Genomic DNA, 19,503 nt, shown 5'->3' with positions numbered 1-19,503 from the left:
ACTTCAAGTTCCAAGGAGTCAATATCACCAGGTCCATTCACATTAGCACTACAGCCAAGAAAGCCTCCACGTACCAATGCCTCCAGTTACTTGGAAGGCCAAGGAAATTTGGCATGTCTCCACTTATACTTCCAAATTTCAAAAAACACACCATAAAGAGCATCCTAGCAGAATGCATCAGTGTTTAAGAAGGAACTGCAGATGCTGGAAAATCGAAGGTAGACAAAAGTGCTGGAGTAACTCAGCGGGTGCAGCAGCATAGTATGCATCAGTGCTGGGCTCAGGGCACTTTCCCATCGCACAGCAGACACAAAAGCGTGAAAGCATCCTTTAGCCTCCTTTTGCTCTGGTATTTTATCTCATTCACATGTTTGAACTATAATGTTTTATTCTTAATGTATTCATGTTTTATTCTTAATTGTTTACTGTATGTTGTTGTTACTTGCGAGTGGAGCACCAAGGCAAATTCCTTGTATGTGTACACACTTGGCCAATAAACGTATTCATTCTTCTCCTTCATTCATTTACCACCAGATTCAAGAACAGTTTCTTTTCTGCTGTGATTAGATTCTTAATGGACTTCTTATAAGCTAAGGATGAATTCATAGTCTTCCAATCATTGGCATTGCTTACGTTGCCATTTGGCCCATATCCCTGTATTCCTTTCTAATATTTCTTCTTGTTTCCAATTGATGTTTTTGGTTTCAGGTTTCCAGCAGGTGCAGTTTCTCTTCATTTTAAAGTGTCGGTGTACAATTTTAATGCCATAAACCTTTGAATCTCTTCCCTTTCCCCCAAGGCTTGGTCGGAGTTTGTCCGAGTGGCCGACCCTGATATAATTACCGGATACAATATTCAGAACTTTGACATGCCGTACTTGATCAACAGAGCACAAGTGCTCAAGGTAAGAATGACGGCCCATTCCATAAACTACTTTAGTTTTTGTTATGCTTCGAGTTTCCTTACCTTGACAAGAGATTATGTTTAATAAGCTGGTGAATGGCTCTGAGCACATGAACTTTGCACAGCCTGGCTCAAATATCTCCAGGGTACACAAAAATGCTGGAGAAGCTCGGCGGGTGCAGCAGCATCTATGGAGTGAAGGAAATAGGCAACGTTTCGGGCCGAAACCCGAAAGGGTTTCGGTCCGCAAAACGTTGCCTATTTCCTTCGCTCCATAGATCCCGCTATATCTTGCTATATTCACCAGGGAGTTAGATGTGGCCCTTGTGGCTAAAGGGATCAGGGGGTATGGAGAGAAGGCAGGTACAGGATACTGAGTTGGATGATCAGCCATGATCATATTGAATGGCGGTGTAGGCTCGAAGGGCCGAATGGCCTATTCCTGCACCTATTGTCTATGTTTCTATCCCATCGTTCCCAGCCGAAACCCTTTTTAGCACAGGCCGAAACGTTGCCTATTTCCTTCGCTCCATAGATTCTGCTGCACCCGCTGAGTTTCTCCAGCATTTTTGTGTACCTTCGATTTTCCAGCATCTGCAGTTCCTTCTTAAACTCAAATATCTCCAGTGCAGGTGAAGTAGATCAGCTCTTTGTACCTCTGCCACCACTTCAGTCAGTTAAAATATTTGACTGAAGGACACAGCAAGGCAACAAGCCCTCTGGCCCACTGAGTCCACGTCCACTATCGATCATCCACACTAGTTCTATGTTATCACACACACTCTCACATCCACTCCCTACACACTAGGGGCAATTTACAAATGCCAATTAACCTACAAACCCGCACATCTTTGAGATGTGGGAGGAAGCCCGTGTGGTCACAGGGAGAACATGCAAACTCCACACAGACAGCACTGGAGGTCAGAATTGAACCCAGGTATTTGGAGCTATGAGGCAGCAGCTCTACCCGCTGCACTACTGTGCTATGCTTGACAATTGAAGACCATTTATGATGCAAAAGGAAGATATTAGCCCATCCAATCCATCATCAGTCCCCACACTGCACGTTCTGCCTCTTGCCCCAAGCCTTGTGGGTCGCATCTCCAAGTACATATCCAGACTCCCTTCAAATGTCTGGAATGTTTCTCCGATTGCTTCCCTTTCAGAAGGCAAGTTTCAAACCTCTACCACCCTCTACATGAACACTTTGTCCTCATCCGCCCTCTAATCCTGCAAATAATTGTGTGTGTCCACGTTGTTGACTTCTTTGCTCAGAGAAATAAGCCCATTCTGTTTATTTTGGCCACTTCCCACTTTACACATCTTAATTAAGCTCCATTTGGTCTTCTCTGTTCCAAAGAAAACAGCCCCAACCAAGCCAATCTTTTCTTGTAGCTAGAATGTTCCAATCCTGGCGATATCCTTGTAAATCTCCACTGTAAACTCTCCATTAGTCAGTGTTGAGATCCGAGACTGCACAAGATTCGAGTGTCGTAAGTGTATATCATTTAAGAAACTTCCCTGCTTTTATATTCTTTGCGAGACCCTTCTTTACTCTGGACCCGAAACATCACCCATTGCTACTCTCCAGAGATGCTGCCCGTCCCGCTGAGTTACTCCAGCTTTTTGTGTCTATCTCCGGCATCTGCAGTTCCTTCCTACACATTAATATTCTGTCCCTCAGCTAAGTAAGGAAACCATCCTCTCGTAACTATCTTAATGACCTGTCAGGATTTGTGGACACGATGTTCGAGGTTGTCTGTTCTAATGCATTTCCCACTATGCTCCCATTTGTTGCACATACCCTGGTTGTAGCTCCTCATGTGCATGTGCATGTGCACACTTCCCCGACTAAAAACCCCTTTTGATTCATTCCAGCTTCATTCACCAGAGTGCATTGAAGGTTATTCTTCACTCTCAACCACATGGTAATATCATATGTAATATTCTTTATTATCCCCGCCTTAAATCATTCAGATTTTCAACAAAAGGGACCCTGGACCCATTCTCGTCACATTATCCTTTCTGCTGAAGCAGTTGGCACGGCTACGGGGATAGTTTGTGGACCAAGCTTCAGTCTAATCCCCCTGCAGAGTAGTAGATGTTCTGTGCATTAGAAAACAGCAGGGAGGTCTCCCAGCTTTCACTAATCTGGTTGTCTAAACAAATGATCATGATGCACTGATATCCTTCAGGGCACAGCAGGTTGTTGTCTCAGCGGCAGGGATCCATGTTCAATCCTGACCATGGATGCTGTCTGTACGGAGTTTGCACATTCTCCCTGTGACCGCTTGAACTTCAAGTTCAAGTTCAAGGTTTATAGGTTAATTGGCTTCTGTAAATTATCCCCAGTGTGTAGGATAGAACTAACGGGTGACTGCTGGTCAGCGTGGACTCGGTGGACTGAAGGGCCTGTTCCCACGCTGTATCTCTAAACTAAACTAAAACCAAGTCTGAACCTTGTTGCACTCTGCTGGTAAGCCTTAAGGGCCTGTCCCACTTAGGCGAATTTTCAGAGCTCTGTCAACGAGTGTCAAGGCGGGCATTTAACATTACCAGTCAGTACTCGCTGAAAAACCGGGAGCTGGAACAGCGAGTGTCAAGAGTGGAACACATACGCACAAGGGTTATAGCGATGGACACAGAGTGCTGGAGTAACTCAGTGGGTCAGGCAGCATCTGTGGAGAACATGGATAGGTGACGTTTTGAGTTAGGACCCTTTTTCAGTTTGACCATTCCATGTTATCCAGAGATGCTGCCTGACCTGCTGAGTTTGTCCAGGACTGCTTTTTTTTGGTAAACCAGCATCTTCAGTTTTCTATGCCTCCATTATAAGGGTGGGGAAGGTATTGTTAAGAAAGATTGGCTTGTGGTATTTTACCAAATGGCTCGTTTCTGTGCTATAAATTAGGCATAAAGAAGACATTTGTCTATTTCTCATTGTTCCAGCCACCGAGAGGGAGGGCAACAATCTAAGATTGTCATTGCCCAGGGGCCATTTAAGAACAGCAAAATGGCTGGCTAGGAGAGGATGCAAGGAAGATTCACCTGTAGTACCAATGCAGAGAGTTTAGTTATGTGGGGCAAATGTGGTATTGTTCAGATGCCCAGCATCGTGAATGATAAACACAAAATGCTGGAGTAACTCAGCAGGACAGGCAGCATCTCTGGAGAGAAGGAATGGTGATAGCCATTTTTATGCCTTCTGACTCTACAAGTGCATTTCCTTTTGGTCTCTTATCAGCCCCACCTCTCTTACAAAACCATCCCAGCATCTCTGGAGAGAAGGTATGTATGATATACCGTTTCCATGGACAGAGGTATTGGTGACTAGCATAGCTGATGTGAGTGAATGGTCTCTATAGCGAGATTAAATGTGATTTAGACCGCATTGTATGGAGGAGAATCTATTCCAAACTCCCATGAATATCTGAAAGGGGGCAGAAGTATTGGGCTGTGGGGAACGAGGGAATGTTTCCACTTCATCCAAGAACCAACACTCATCTAATGGCAGCCTCCTGTGAAATATTCATTGTATATAGGCTCAATCTGTCCAGCAGTTTCCTTTTATGCATTGATTGATGGCTCTTTGTGGTATTGTGGGCGAGACTAGAAATTTAGTGGATGAGGCTTGTGATCGAATCTCAATACAACCATTTTTCTGAATTATTTTTTTGTGCTAAACATTCTTCCTGTATCTTGGCGTTTGTGAGACTGGGGAAACATGACCGGTGCCAAAATATGATTTTGTCGGTTGGGAGTTGGTGAACATGAACAAGAGCAGATTCGCCGATGCTTCCGTCTGGTTTGTCCATTCACTGGCACTGAATGACTTGACACTGGCATCAAGTAACAATCCGAGTCTACTGTTTTTCAGGTGTCAACATTCCCTTATCTGGGTCGTATTCCCACCTTAAAGTCAGTAATCCGGGATACCGCATTCCAGTCGCGTCAGATGGGTCGCAGGGAGAACAAAGTGATCAACACAGAGGGAAGAGTGCAGTTTGATCTCCTGCAGGTGCGTGAAGCTGTTCAACCCACAGATTCCACAGTATTGACAATCGACAGTTTTTTAGTTGTAGTTTTTAGAAATACAACGCAGAAACAGGCCCTTCGGCCCACCGAGTCCACACCGACCAGCGATCCCCGCACACTAACACAAACCTCTACACACACTAGGGACAATTTACATTTGTACCAAGTATACAAACCCAAGCCAATTAAGCCACGACCCTGTACGTCTTTGGAATGTGGGAGGAAACTGAAGATCTCGGGGAAAACCCACGCGGGCCATGGGGAGAACGTACAAACTCCGTACAGACAGCACCCGTGGTCTGGATCGAACCCGAGTCCCTGGCGCTGCAAGTGCTGCAAGGCAGAAACTCTACCGCTGTGCCACTGTGGTGACTTGCTTTTGCCCCACTATGAGCAAGCCTCAAGAATAGTCCTATTAGTGTAACCGCGCTCTATGCTGGTAATTAATTCTAAACATCTAGATTCTGTCCTTGATTGTTCCAAGACATCATTTATCACGAGCACTGAAGCACGCCTCAGATTCAGGGGCAGTTTATTCCCAGCTGTTACCAAAACAAGAGAGCAGCCCTAAACTACTATCTACCTCTTTGATGACCCTCGGACTATCCTTGATTGGACATTGCTGGTTCACCTTGCACTAAACGTTATTCCCTGTATCCATACACTGTAAATTGCTTGGTTGTAATCATGTATAGTCTTTCTGCTGACTGGATAGCATGCAACAAAAGCTTTTCACTGTACCTCGTCACACGTGACCAGAAGCTAAACAAACAAATTAACTAATCTATATTGACACTCCCCTTTCTTTCCTTCATCTCTCGTGTAGGCTGTTTAAGAGGGTTTTTGATAGGCATATGGAGGTGCAGGGCAAAGAGGGATATGGATCACCTGCAGGCAGATGAGACCAGTTTAACTTGGTTTCATGTTCAGCATAAACATTGTGGGCCGAAGGGCCTGTTCTATGGTCAATCCGTGAACATTTGGACTCCATACCTGCCCATTTTTTGTGTAATCTGGTGCCCGCTATTGCTGTTACATGGTGGGGTTTGAAGTAGCTTGGTAAAGAAGTCAACGTTTCCTGTTTGCTGATTTATTTGTGTTCCTTTAGGTGCTGCTGCGAGACTATAAACTCAGGTCGTACACACTCAACGCTGTCAGCTTCCACTTCCTGCAGGAACAGAAGGAAGATGTCCAGCATTCGATTATTACAGACCTGCAGGTATTGAGTGGCAGGGTGTGTTCAGTGATGAGTGAGGATAGGAGGCTCTGCCACCCCCCATTGAACTAAACACGTTTTAGAATGTTTGTTGGGGGCAAGAAATCTCCCAGAACGGTTCCTCTAACTTGGTTTCAATGGAGTGGCTTTGCACCCATCGAGTCTGCTCCGCCATTTGAAGATGGCTGATCTATTTTTCCTTCTCAATCCCATTCTCCAGCCTTCTCCCCGGAACCTTTGACACCCGTACTGATCAAGTTATTACTTATTAATCAAGTTAGATCCAGTTGTCAATGTCAACAATCAGCAGTAATCCAATGATAGACACATCAAGCTGGAATAACTCAGCAGGTCAGACAGCATCTCTGGAAAAAAAAGAATGGGTGATGTTTCGGGTCGAGACTCTTCTTCAGACCCTTCTCTCCAGAGATGCTGCCTGTCCCGCTGAGTTACTCCAGCTTTTTGTGTCTATCTGCAGTTCTTTCTTACACAGTGGTATTCCAATGTTGGTCAAAAAGGATTATACTCATGAGAGTAACTATCTTGTCTGTGGAAAGATGATTGATGAAAGATGATTGAAGGATGATGAAGAGGTGGGAGATCTTTGAGATGGTTGCAGCAAGTCTGTGTTGCGTTCTACTTCAGTCATGTGCTTAGTTGGACTCAATATTTTACCTTAAAAATCACCGTTGAACTGTGGAGAAGCTATTGCAGTAAATAAATAAAGTTCTGCGTAAAACCTATACAAATGTACTGAGGACATTTTTAATATTCAATCTGGAACTAATTGAGTTATTTTTAAAATAGAATTTAAAATGAGTAGAAATTATTTCTATTGATATATTTACTGAGTTTAAGCATCAATTTTGAGAATTGTCAGAAATGTTCTACAACCAACAGTTGTTTTTTTCTTCTCTTTGTTGTCCAGAATGGTAATGAACAGACTCGAAGGCGGCTAGCTGTTTACTGCCTGAAGGATGCCTACCTGCCCCTCCGGCTGATGGAGAAGTTGATGTGCGTCATTAACTACATGGAGATGGCCAGAGTTACAGGGGTACCTCTCTCCTACCTCCTCTCACGTGGCCAGCAAATCAAAGTCGTTTCTCAGTTGCTCCGACAGGTAAGAATCTATGGTAGTAACAAGGAACTGCAGATGCTGAAAAAGGCACAAAAAAACACAAAGTGCTGGAGTAACTCAGCGGGTCAGGCAGCATCTGTGGAGAACATGGATAGGTGACGTTTCACAGAGTGCTGGAGTAACTCAGCGGGCCAGGCAGCATCTGTGGAGAACATGGATAGGTGACGTTTCACAGAGTGCTGGAGTAACTCAGCGGGTGCAGCAGCATCTATGGAGTGAAGGAAATAGGCAACGTTTCGGGCCGAAACCCGGAAGGGTTTCGGCCCGAAACGTTGCCTATTTCCAGAAGAGTTTCGGCCCGATACGATGCTGGTTCATTATGATGATGGACACAAAATGCTGGAGTAACTCAGCGGGTCAGGCAGCATCTGTGGAGAACATGGATAGGTGACGTTTCACAGAGTGCTGGAGTAACTCAGCGGGTCAGGCAGCATCTGTGGAGAACATGGATAGGTGACGTTTCACAGAGTGCTGGAGTAACTCAGCGGGTCAGGCAGCATCTGTGGAGAACATGGATAGGTGACGTTTCACAGAGTGCTGGAGTAACTCAGTGGGTCAGGCAGCATCTGTGGAGAACATGGATAGGTGACGTTTCACAGAGTGCTGGAGTAACTCAGCAGGTCAGGCAGCATCTGTGGAGAACATGGATAGGTGACGTTTCTGAAGAAGGTTCCCAGGTCAGGCAGCATCTGTGGAGAACGTGTTTAAGAAGGAACTGCAGATGCTGGAAACGTGGCTAGGCGACGTTTCGGGTCGGGACTGAAGAAGGGTCGTGATCCACTGAGTTACTCCAGCACTTTGTGCCTTTTTTTAAGAATCCACCATGACGCTCTTGAATTAAGCATCAGTTATCTGTGCTCATTCAAACAATATGCAACCCTCCAAACAATGAGAATCTCTCCAAACTTACCAGGTGCAGATAAGTTAGACATTCAGCGCCTTTTCACTAGAGTATGTAGCTTTACGGTGAGAGTGGCAACGTTTAAAGGAGATGTGGCGGGGCAAGTTTGTTTTTACAGAGAGCGTGATGAGTGCTTGGTGGTGGAGGCAAATGGGGGGACTATGTATAAACACTGCTGTCATTTCTACATGGTGAAACCAAAATGTATAAAAATGGCCTTTATTAAAATCTGACAATGTGCACATTAACCACATGTGATTTTTTCTATTACAAATCTCATATTTTGCAGTACAGAGGCAAATAAATAAATGATGGGCCTTCGTCCCAAACATTATGGAGGGTACTGTATACTCATACCACTGGGCTGTAAGCTGCCCAAGCGAAATATGAGATGCTGTTCCTCCAATTTGCGTTTAGCCTCGGTCTGAGAATGGGGAGTCCCAGGACAGAAAGGCGTGTTTGGGAATGGGTAGGAGAATTAAAGTGTTTAGCAAGCGGGGGAATCAGGTAGGTTCAGGCGGACTGAACGAAGGCAAAACGATCTCCCAGTTACTGTTTGGTCTCGTTGATCTCTAAACCTTTCCTATCCTGAGTAAATGTCTTTTACATTCAGTTGTAGTACCTGCCTCAACTACCTCCTATGACAGCTCAGAGGAGGTAGTTAAGCCTTCCTCATATTTATTTATTATCTTAATACAATGATACAATTTATTTGTTGTCATTTGAACCTCATTGAGGTTCAAACTAAATTTGGTTTCTGCAGTCATACAAACCAAGTAGAAGAACCAAGACACAACACAATTTACATAAACATATATCACAGCGAATCTCCTCCTCGCTGTGATGGAAGGCAAAGTCTTATCCCTCCCCTGCACTCCCCATTCTCCTCCGGATGTCAGTCAAAGCCCCCGGCGGGCGATGGTAAATAAGTCCCGCGGCCATTAAAACCGCGCCGGGCGATGCAAGGCCACACTCCGGGTCTGGATGTTGGATCCCCAGCGGGCGCTAGCAAGTCCCGCGGCCATTAAAGCCGCGCCGGGCGATGCAAGGCCACACTCCGGGTCTAGATGTTGGATCCCCGGCGGGCGCTAGCAAGTCCCGCGGCCATTTAAAGCCGCGCCGGGCGATGTAAGTGCCACGCTCCAGGTCAACCTCAACCCCACAATCTTGCTATATCAGGTACAGTAGCTGTTTGAAAATAAGATTTGCAAAGTAGTTGTAGAGTGGTTACGGTACTGGAATAAGCCACTGCATGAGTTGTCTGTGTTGCTAGGCAATGAAGCATGACCTGGTGATGCCTGTGGTGAAGACAGAGACTGGAGAGGACTACACTGGGGCCACTGTCATTGAACCCGTTAAAGGGTAAGTCTCCCCTACACAACACCGCTTTGCTGTAAACCGTACCTGGGTTGAGTTTACCATGAGCTTGTACTCATTTTTTTCTTCTCCTCACGATTTCAATACTGTTCTTCAATCTTTACCCACTCAAAATCTTCAGCCTCGCAAATCTGCACTTGGCATCACCTCATTGATCTAATTATATTACTGTTGTCTCCATTAAAAATGCAGCAACTTTTTTTTAATGACTCTTTATGGTTCTGTCTGCACAGAATACTCACTTGCTGTTTAATCATTTGTCAATGTTGATAGAATGATTTTCCCCTAGGGCTAAGAACTCAGAGTAAAGATGTAACTAGGAAATGTGTTTCTGTGTAAATGCCACCCAATGATCTTTTTATTGCTCCATACATTATGAATAAAGAGAACACAATGTTATGATAATTGTTGTGTAATTTGACACGTTCCCAGTCATTAATTAGTATTGACAGATTATCTGTGCCTCTATTCATAATTAAAGATTACCATATAAATGGTTTAAATTTTATTATTTGCAACACATTATTCGAGGAAGGTCTTTAATTCCTATCCAAAACGGTTACTGAAAATGATGATCAAAGTCATTTCTTTTTTCCGTCCAATTTAGCGAACGTACTCTCTGGTATCGTTCCACAACTTCCAGCTTTGTTGGACTGAACTTTGAAGCTATGAGTCTGAGGAAGGGTCTCGACCCAAATCATCACCTATTCCATTTCCCAGAGATGCTACCTGACCCGCTGATTTTCTCCACTTTTGCGTGTCAATCTTTGGTGTAAAGCAGCATCTGCAGTTCCTTCCCACACACATGCCTGTCAAGAACCTTGCTTGACACACATAGCTTTTTCAAATGATGTTGATCCTTTGCAAGGGTCGGTCATCGGGGACTGCGATGTCTTCAATTGTCAGAATCAGCTACTCCAGAGAGCTGTGGCTGCTCAGCCATTCAGTATATTCAATGCTGAGGGCAACAGAATAAGGTTGTCACGTGCTGTGGGCTGGAGCAACAAAGTAGAAGTAGGCGAGACACAAGAAACTGCAGATGCTGGAATAGAAACATAGACAATAGGTGCAGGAGTAGGGTGTTCAGCCCTTCGAGCCAGCACCACCATTCATTGTGAACATGGCTGATCATCCAACTCAGTATCCTGTACCTGCCTTCTCTCCATACCCCCTGATCCCTTTAGCCACAAGGCTGATCATCCACACTCAGTACCCCGTTCCTGCTTTCTCCCCATATCCCTTGATTCCATTAGCCCTAACGGCTGAATCTAATCTTGGAGGAACTCAGCAGGCCAGGCAGCATCTGTGGAGGGAATGGACAGACAAATGATCCAGACTTGGATCAAACTAGGAACCTTGCTGTTTGTATGTCTAAACTTTACTTAAATCTTGGCCACCTGAGCTATTGTAGAATGTTATTGAGGCAGCAAAGAAACCTCCAGGGAAGTCAGTGCTTTTCATTTTTATTCTCTGCATATCTGTCCTTCACAAGATCACATCAAATGATACAAAACAATGTGTTTCCTGCCGTCCTTCACATTTTTAATTTAACTGTGCTTTTCTTCTGCAGTTATTATGATGTTCCAATTGCCACCCTGGATTTCTCCTCCCTGTACCCATCCATAATGATGGCACATAACCTGTGTTACACCACTCTGCTGAGGCCAGGGGCTGTGGACAAGTACAGGTGCGTTGTGCAGCTGTTTCAAAGATGGCTCTGTGCATGTTATGTGGTGTGATCATCCTGTTGATTTGCAGAGGTGGCTGGGTCGGGTATAAACCTCCGTAGAATTGTCGACCCAGTTTGCCTGACCCCCCCCTCTTGCTGCGCTGCCCATCGTTACTGAGAGTGTTGTCTCCAGAGCCCCCTTGAAACAACCATTCTTTCTCGATCCCCCTGTGCAATTTTACTGATGTGGCTGATACAGTCTTCAGACTCTCGACCACAAAAACATCACCCATTCCTTCTCTCCAGAGACGCCGCCTGTCCCGCTGAATTACTCCAGTGTTTTGCGCCCTCCTTCCTATACATACGGCACGAGTGGCACGGCGGTAGAGTTCCTGCCTCACAGCGCCAGGGACCCTGGTTCGATCCTGACTACGGGTGCTGTCTGTACGTTCCCCCGGTGACCTGCGTGGGTTTTCTCCGGGTGCTCCGGTTTCCTCCCACACTCCAAAGACGTACAGGTTTGTAGGTTAATCGGCTTGGTGTAAATGTAAATTGTCCCTGGTGTGTGTTAATATGTGGGGGTCGCTGGTTAGTGCAGACGTGGTGGGCTGAAGGGCCTGTTCTCTAAACTAAATGAATCTAAACTCCACATGAGTGCCTGTTCGATTATAAGGGCCTTGATGGACCTTGTCCGGTCATGGCTCATTTGACGCTCACAGAGAGAAAGAAGCCATCGACTAGTGCTTTACCTGGTAGTTGATCCATACTTTCTGTAATCCAGAGTTGCTGCAATCAGTTTATTGGGACCCATCGCTTTTCCTAAAAATGGCTGACTTGTGAAAGAGATCTGAAGGGACCTGATATTACTGTGGCGGCACGTTGGTGAAGCTGCTGTCTCACAGTGCCGGAGACGGGTTTGTAGGTTAATTGTCCTGTGTAAAATTGCCCCCCCCCCCCCCCTGGTGTGGGCGAGTGGATGAATAGTGGGAGAGTATAGATTTCACCTGAATGGGAGATCAGTAGTCGGCGTGGACTCAATGAGCCGATTTGTTTCCATGCTGTACCTTCAATTCAATAAAGAGATTTTTTAGCTGTAATTTTGAGTTGTACGGAACGCTGGGCCATTGGGGAAGTACAAAATAAATTTACTTGGCCAAATCTCCCGTTGCAAAAGACAAGTGCTGCGAGGCTTGGAATCCCGTCGTGGTAAGACTATTAAATGATACATTTGATGCTCACACTTTTTTAATGGAAGACTTCTGAAGAATGTGTTCTGATTTCCTTTCTTCTCTTCCCCTTTCCTCTCCCAAGTTTTTCTTCAGACAAATTCATTAAGACTCCAACAGGGGATCAGTTCGTCAAGGCATCAGTCAGAAAGGGTCTTCTTCCAGAGATTCTGGAAAATCTTTTGACGGCCAGGAAAAAGTGAGTACAGCTGACCTTGCACCGGTCTCACCTCCCATTCCCTTCCACCTACATCCCTAAACATTTTGCACCTCTTCCATCCTCTAGCTTCACACTTTACAATCTCTAATCCATTTGTTTCACACCTTGTGTGTGTTGATCCCTGGACTTTGTTCAACCATCTACCCATCAAACCCCTCCTTGCCTGTGTTCACCTATGACCCAAAATGCTGGAGTAACTCAGCGGGACAGGCAGCGTCTCTGGAGAGAAGGAATGGGTGACGTTTCAGGTTGAGACCCTTCTTCAGACCGGTTCACCGTCAGCGTCCTGCTCCTCCTTTCTTCTAGATTTCATTCCCCCCATCAGCAGTCAGTCAGAAGATGGGTCCCGACCTGAAACATCATTGATCCATGTTCCCCAAGGATGCTGCCTGACCCGCTGAGTTACTCCAGCACTCTGTGTCTTTCCTGTTTGGAATGGTTGATGAAACAGGCCCTTTGGCCCAACATGCCCATGCCGTCCAAGAAGCCCCATCTACACTAGTGCCACTTGCCCACGTTTGGCCCATATCCCCCTAAACCTTTCCTATCCATGTACCTGTCCAAAGGTGTGGTAAATGTTGTTATAGTACCTACCTCAACTACCTGCTCTGGCAGATCACTGCATGGAAAAAGTTGCCTCTCAGGTTCCTATTAAATCTTTCCCCTCTCACCAGTGTCCCCTTGTCCTTGGTTCCCCTATTCTGGGTCAAAGACTACATTGTGGTTAGAACCATGCTTTTTGGACCTGGCATGGAAAGTTAACCACATAGGGGTGGCTGCCCATCTTGAGTCAGGACTGAATATCATTTGGGTTTTATTGGTGCTGGAAGGAGAAGGAAATGAAACGAGTTGTGATTCTTGGTAGTGCTGGGGTGATTGTTCTGATAAAAATAAAAGCTCTTTTCACTAATTATAAGCCACAAATGTTCTTGGTCAGTGTTGGATACATCTTCCTGTAAAGTCTCTCATTGTGAAATAATGACTCTTCCCCCACTCGGTTTCATCCATTGATTTGTAGCTGGATCTTTGGTTGAAGTTACCCGTTTATGCTGAATATGTTGGAGACTTGTTGCGGGCGACCTTTAACCTAATTCTCCTAATGAAGTGACACTTTCAATTTTCCGATCTGGGATCTGTTCAAGCATGCTTAAGGATAAAGGGGAAATCCTTTAAAACCGAGATGAGAAGAACCTTTTTTGGTGAATCTCTGGAACTCTCTGCCGACGACGATAGTCGAGGCCAGTTCAGTTGCTATATTTAAGAGGGAGTTAGATGTGGCCCTTGTGGCTACGGGGATCAGGGGGTATGGAGAGAAGGCAGGTACGGGATACTGAGTTGGATGATCAGCCATGATCATATTGAATAGTGGTGCAGGCTTGAAGGGCCCAATGGTCTACTCCTGCACCTAATTTCTATGTCTATGTTTCTATGCCCGTAGCAATAAGAAGAGCGCGCAGTACGCTTTTTGTAACGTAGTTCGAGGGCGTCACGGTGTAGCGGCGGTAGAGTTTGCTGCCTTACAGCACTTACAGTGCCGGAGACCCGGGTTTGATCCTGACTACGGGCGCTGTCTCTGTGGAGTTTGTACGTTCTCCCCGTGACCTGCTGGTTTTCTCCCACATTCTTCGGTTTCCTCCCCATTCCAAAGACGTACAGGTTTGTAGGTTAATTGGCTTGGTATACATGTAAAATTGTCCCTAGTGTGTGTAGGGTAGTGTTCATGTGTGGGGATCGCTGGTCGGCACGGACTCGGTGGGCTGAAGGGCCCGTTTCCACACCGTATCTCTAAACTAATCTAAAACAAACCTAAAACTAAAGCTGTGTACTTCTGTCTATCTTTTCACCTTCTCCTTTCCCAGGGCAAAGGCAGAACTAAAGAAAGAAACAGACCCATTCAAACAAAAGGGTGCTGGATGGTCGACAACTAGCACTGAAAGTGAGTGCCAATTCAGTGTATGGCTTCACTGGAGCCCAGGTTGGCAAGTTACCTTGCCTGGAAATATCACAGGTGAGTTTTGGCATTCTCTTTCCCCTTCCCAATCCTGTCTCCATGACTTTGCAACATAAGCTTTATGGATGAATAGTTTGAACCTATAAACCCCGCACAATGTTATTTATGAGTTTAGTTTATTGCCAAGTGTACCGAGGTACAGTGAAAAGCTTGTGTTGCGTGCTAACTAGTCAGCAGAATGACAATACGTGATTACAATCCACCCATCCACAGTGTACAGATACATGATAAGGGGATTAATGTGAAGTCCGATTAAAGATAGTCCACAGATCTCCAATGAGCTAGCTCAGTACTGCTCTCTAGTTGTTGGTAGGATGATTTTGTTGCCTGAATCAGCTGGGCATATAAGCGGTTATAGAGGGTGTGTGATTCAGAGAAGACGATCTTATTGTTTTAGTTGGAAAGTTGCAAGTTAATTCAGCTGCAAGAATTCGTGGGGCTTACTGAACACTATTATGGGTCTGTCACACTATACCAGTTTACCCAAGAACTCTCCTGAGTTTTAAAAATATCAAACTCGTGGTAAGCTCGTAGAATATACGTAGCGGGTACGTCGGATCTCGGGACGTCTCTTAGCGGCTCGTAACGCTAACGGCAGGTACTTGGGAAACGCGGTAGGCTCGTGAAGATTTTTCAACATGTTGAAAAATGTCCACAAGAGCCCCGAGTACCCACCCACAAGCGGCCATTACCGTAATTCTCCGAGTTCCAATCAGGGGAAACTCGGGAGAACTCTTGAATTAGCTCGTACAATGGGACAGCCCCGTTAGTTCAATGTGAAACATTTTTATAACTGAGGTTAACACAAGTGTATTTCGTTGTCTCTGTACTGTACACTGACAATGACAATTAAAATTGAATCTGAATCTGTAGAGCAGGGCCAGGAAGCCAGGAGTGGATTTCTCTGGCAAGTTATGTCGTTGAATTGACTTAATTTTGGCAAGCCAGACGTCTGAGGGGGAAGACTCATGGGTAGATGTCGAAAGTGAAGATGGTTCCAAAACTGCATTCTATAAAAGAGATTTTGTATCCATAACTCATCTTGCCAAGAGTCTGGTTCCAGTAAAGAGCTGGCAGACACACGCCTCTAATTTATTATCCGGGTTGCCACCTCATAGAAAGCATGGGAGAAAATTACAAATGAGATTTCTTTATGGCACGAGTACAGAATAACAGGTACTCCCGCCCCAATGTCAATGCTGACCATGGTGTCCGCAACTAATCTCTGCCTACATGTGATCTGTATTCTTCCCCATCCACGCCTCCTCCTCCTCCTCCCCCATTCACAATGGTGAATGAAAAGAAGCTGAGCACAATAGCCATGAAATGGAATGCATACTTCTCACACACACACTCCAGAGTGGCTTGTGATTCAGCTAGCGTTCCATGTGACAAGTATTTCTTAATCACAGGACTAGCCTCGCAAAGCCTCATCTCGTTTGGCCATAGAATAAATAGCATTAACTGGAATTTTAGATCAATTTTAGTTTTAGAGATACAGTGTGGAAACAGGCCCTTCGACCCACTGAGTCTGTGCCGACCGACAGTGACCCACCCGTACACTAGGTCTATCCAAGACCTGGGGCAATATGCAGAAGCCAGTTGATGTACAAACCTGCACGTCCTTTTGGAGTGTGGGAGGAAACCAGAGCGCCCGGAGAAAACCCACACAGTGGCAGAGGGAATATGTCAATTCTAAACCCGTGTAGTCAGGATTGAACCTGGTTCTCTGGCTCTGTAATGCAGCAATTTTACCGTTGCGATACCATGTCACCCAATTATGGAAACATTTTCTCTAGTCTATCTTTTGACATGAATGATGTGCAACGTCAGGGAGCAACAGTAGAAAGAGAAATAAGCCTGGGAATGTAATATTTCGGTATTGTACATAATTGTGAAAGAGAACTAAAATAATACAATGGTATTTTGCTTCCAGGAATGAGTAAAAACTAAAAGCACAAAAAGGGAAGCATTTACTTGTTGATATTTAGTTGCGATGGGAACCATATTACCCCATTGAAATGTCTACTTCTCACAAGAGAGAGGTCATAGAATGCCAAGATTTTTTAAATGGCCATGACATATTAGTGTGTAGGAAGGAACTGCAGATGCTGGTCTACACCGAAGATAGACACAAAATGCTGGAGTAACTAAACACAGGCAGCATCTCTGGCTAGTAGGAATGGGTGACGTTTTGGGTTAAGACCGAGTTTGAAGAAGGGTCTTGACCTGAAACATCACCCATTCCTTCTATCCGACCCGCTGAGTTACTCCAGCATTTTGTGTCTATCAATGCCATAATATGCTCTCTGTGTAATGGAAAGGATTGTTGTGGTTGGTGCATGGGAAGAAAATCTCCAAGATAGATACAAAGTGCTGAGTAACTCAGCGGGACAGTCTGAAGAAGGGTCTCGACCTGAAACGCCACCTGTTCCTTCAAATGGGAGCCAACCCTAACGTTTCAGTGGAACATCCATTTTTAAATGTAGCCATGTCTTATTGAGCTTGCGTTAGTAATTAGAACGGAGGAGGAGGAGGCTCAGAATTATATACAGAAACAAAATTAGTGGCACAATTCTATCCTCCAAGATTTAGCACCATTCTTGGCTCCTGAGGGTGGGTATATTTTATCCTGGTAATACCCCCATGTCACAGTGCTCCAGGTATCGGCCTGGGTGTAGATTGCTGTTTGTGCAGGGTCCTGCAAATGGACAATAGGCAGTGTCATCAGAACATTGTAAATTGTGCAAGACATCTTTTTTTTAATGTATCTTTCTGCAAGATTCTGATAAATGACAATCTGGTTCTGAGCTACAAAATAAATTGATTTTCATCTTTGTGCAGATAACCATGACTTAAGCATAAATTATTTTGTTTACATTATATCCTTCATAATGCCTGGAAATCTGGTGATTTTTTAACATATAAGCAGGTAAATAATGTACAGGAAGGCACCATGCCGTATATATAAACTAACGACCCAAGGTGAGAGCAGTAGGTAGGAAACACCAGCATGTTTACAGGGTATCCTCTTCAATGTGAGGTTAGCATAACTTAGCAAAATAAACCACAGGCATGTGATAGGAGATTTTTGTCAATCTGTGGGCAAAGAACTGTTGAAACAGCGCAACGCTTCAAAGTTACAACACAGAAATTTAACTCTTCAACCATGAGTCATTGCCACGTTGATTGAAATGTAACACTTTACTGCCATTTGTTCAGTCAACAACTTAACCTGATGGTACATTAAATTCTTGCGACAATTCTTAAAATCATTGTTTTTTTTTCCCCCATCCCAAATTCCTTCTGGATGCCTGATCATAGAGAAGTTTTGTTACAAATGTACAGGGTGTTGTTCAACCCGCACCAGGAATACTGTCTCCTCAGCTAAAAAAATAGATACGGTGGCATGGAAGCTTCACCAGGCTAACTCCCGGGATGAGAGGGCTGTCTTACCAAAAAAAAAATCAGATATTTTGACCTGTATTTCTTGGAGTTTTGAAGAATGAAGGTAACCTAATTCAAATGTATCCAAAGGAGGCTTGGTAGCATAGATCAATATAGCTTGATAGCATAGATGTTGGGGTGTTTTCATGAGTGGGAGAGTCACGGACAGGAGAACATAATGACATGATAAAGGGCGGGACAGTTAAAACTGAGGTTTGTGGAAATCTACAACAAGAGGTTGTTGAATCTCTGGAAGATTTATTGGCTGGTGGAAGCAGGATCATTCGCAGTTTAGTTCAAAGAATAGTGAGAGAGGAATGGGGGAAAAGATAAGGTGAATGAAGTCTTTTACCCAGGACAGGGGAATCAAGTATAGGGTTAAGGTTTTAATAGGAAGCTGAGAGGCAACATTTTCACTCACAGGGTGGTGGGTGTATGGAACAAGCTGTCAGGTGAGCTATTGAGCCAGCTATTTAGCAGCATTTAAAAGATACGTACATGGATAGGAAAAGTTTAGAAGGCCCGAAAGTGGACCAATTGGACTAGCTTAGATGGGGTGTCTTGGACAGAATGGACCAGTTGGGCCAAAGGACCTGTTTCCATGCTGCTAGACTTTGAATGGCTCAGCAGAGGAATTGAGACCAGCATAGATCAGCCTGCATTAGGTTGAATGGTGGGGCAGGCTCGAAGGCTTCTTCCAGCTGCTATTTTCCTGTACTTTGTGATGGATAGTTTGCTGCCTGGCCTTGCTAAATGTTACTATGGAATTGGCTATCAGATACTGTAAAGGAGCAGCATTGGAGGACATCCCTACATGTCAGGGGATATGGGGAGAAGGCAGGAACGGTGTACTGATTGGGGATGATCAGCCATGATCACATTGAATGGCAGTGCTGGCTCGAAGGGCCGAATGGCCTCCTCCTGCACCTATTGTCTATTGTCTATTTACAGGCATTCTGAGCAACTTTGATGATTGATGCTCAGTTCGTGTCAACATTTGTCTCCCAGTTGATCGCAGTTCTATGAATGATTCCAACGTTCATTCCTGTAGATGAGTTTTGTGCATCTTTGACTCAATCATTGTATGTGTTGAAGCTGCTTATTTTCAAGATTCACCAAAGGTATTAAAGTATAAATGTGAATGATCAAGGGGCTGGTTCTAGTGGAGACAGAGAGATTATTTGTGATCAACAGTACAGAGGAGTTAATCAGAATTGCTGAATGTAATTTTGCGGAAAGGTTATGTAAATTTTCGAGATAATGCTCGGTTGGTACAAAGTTCTACCTCAAATTTCAAAATGTTTTTGATATGGTATCGTACAAACTACCATGGCAGATAACATCTGTGGTATTGGTGGAA

At 44.7% G+C, this 19,503-nt stretch overlaps 1 protein-coding gene across 1 annotated transcript in view; it reads left to right on the top strand.

Annotated features, from left to right (window-relative positions):
• pold1 (polymerase (DNA directed), delta 1, catalytic subunit) overlaps positions 1 to 19,503 on the top strand; it is a 97,728-nt gene that overhangs the window by 26,404 nt on the left and 51,821 nt on the right. Inside the window, 9 exon segments of the mRNA XM_055663422.1 lie at positions 800 to 904; positions 4,781 to 4,921; positions 6,047 to 6,157; positions 7,083 to 7,274; positions 9,467 to 9,555; positions 11,141 to 11,257; positions 12,551 to 12,664; positions 14,545 to 14,584; positions 14,586 to 14,693. Coding sequence (XP_055519397.1) covers positions 800 to 904; positions 4,781 to 4,921; positions 6,047 to 6,157; positions 7,083 to 7,274; positions 9,467 to 9,555; positions 11,141 to 11,257; positions 12,551 to 12,664; positions 14,545 to 14,584; positions 14,586 to 14,693 — 1,017 coding nt within the window.

Source organism: Leucoraja erinacea, chromosome 37 (assembly GCF_028641065.1).
Source record: "Leucoraja erinacea ecotype New England chromosome 37, Leri_hhj_1, whole genome shotgun sequence".
NCBI classification, from domain to species: domain Eukaryota; kingdom Metazoa; phylum Chordata; class Chondrichthyes; order Rajiformes; family Rajidae; genus Leucoraja; species Leucoraja erinaceus.
Note: the sequence above shows the minus strand (reverse complement) of the source record. Positions and strands in the feature narration are given on the sequence as shown.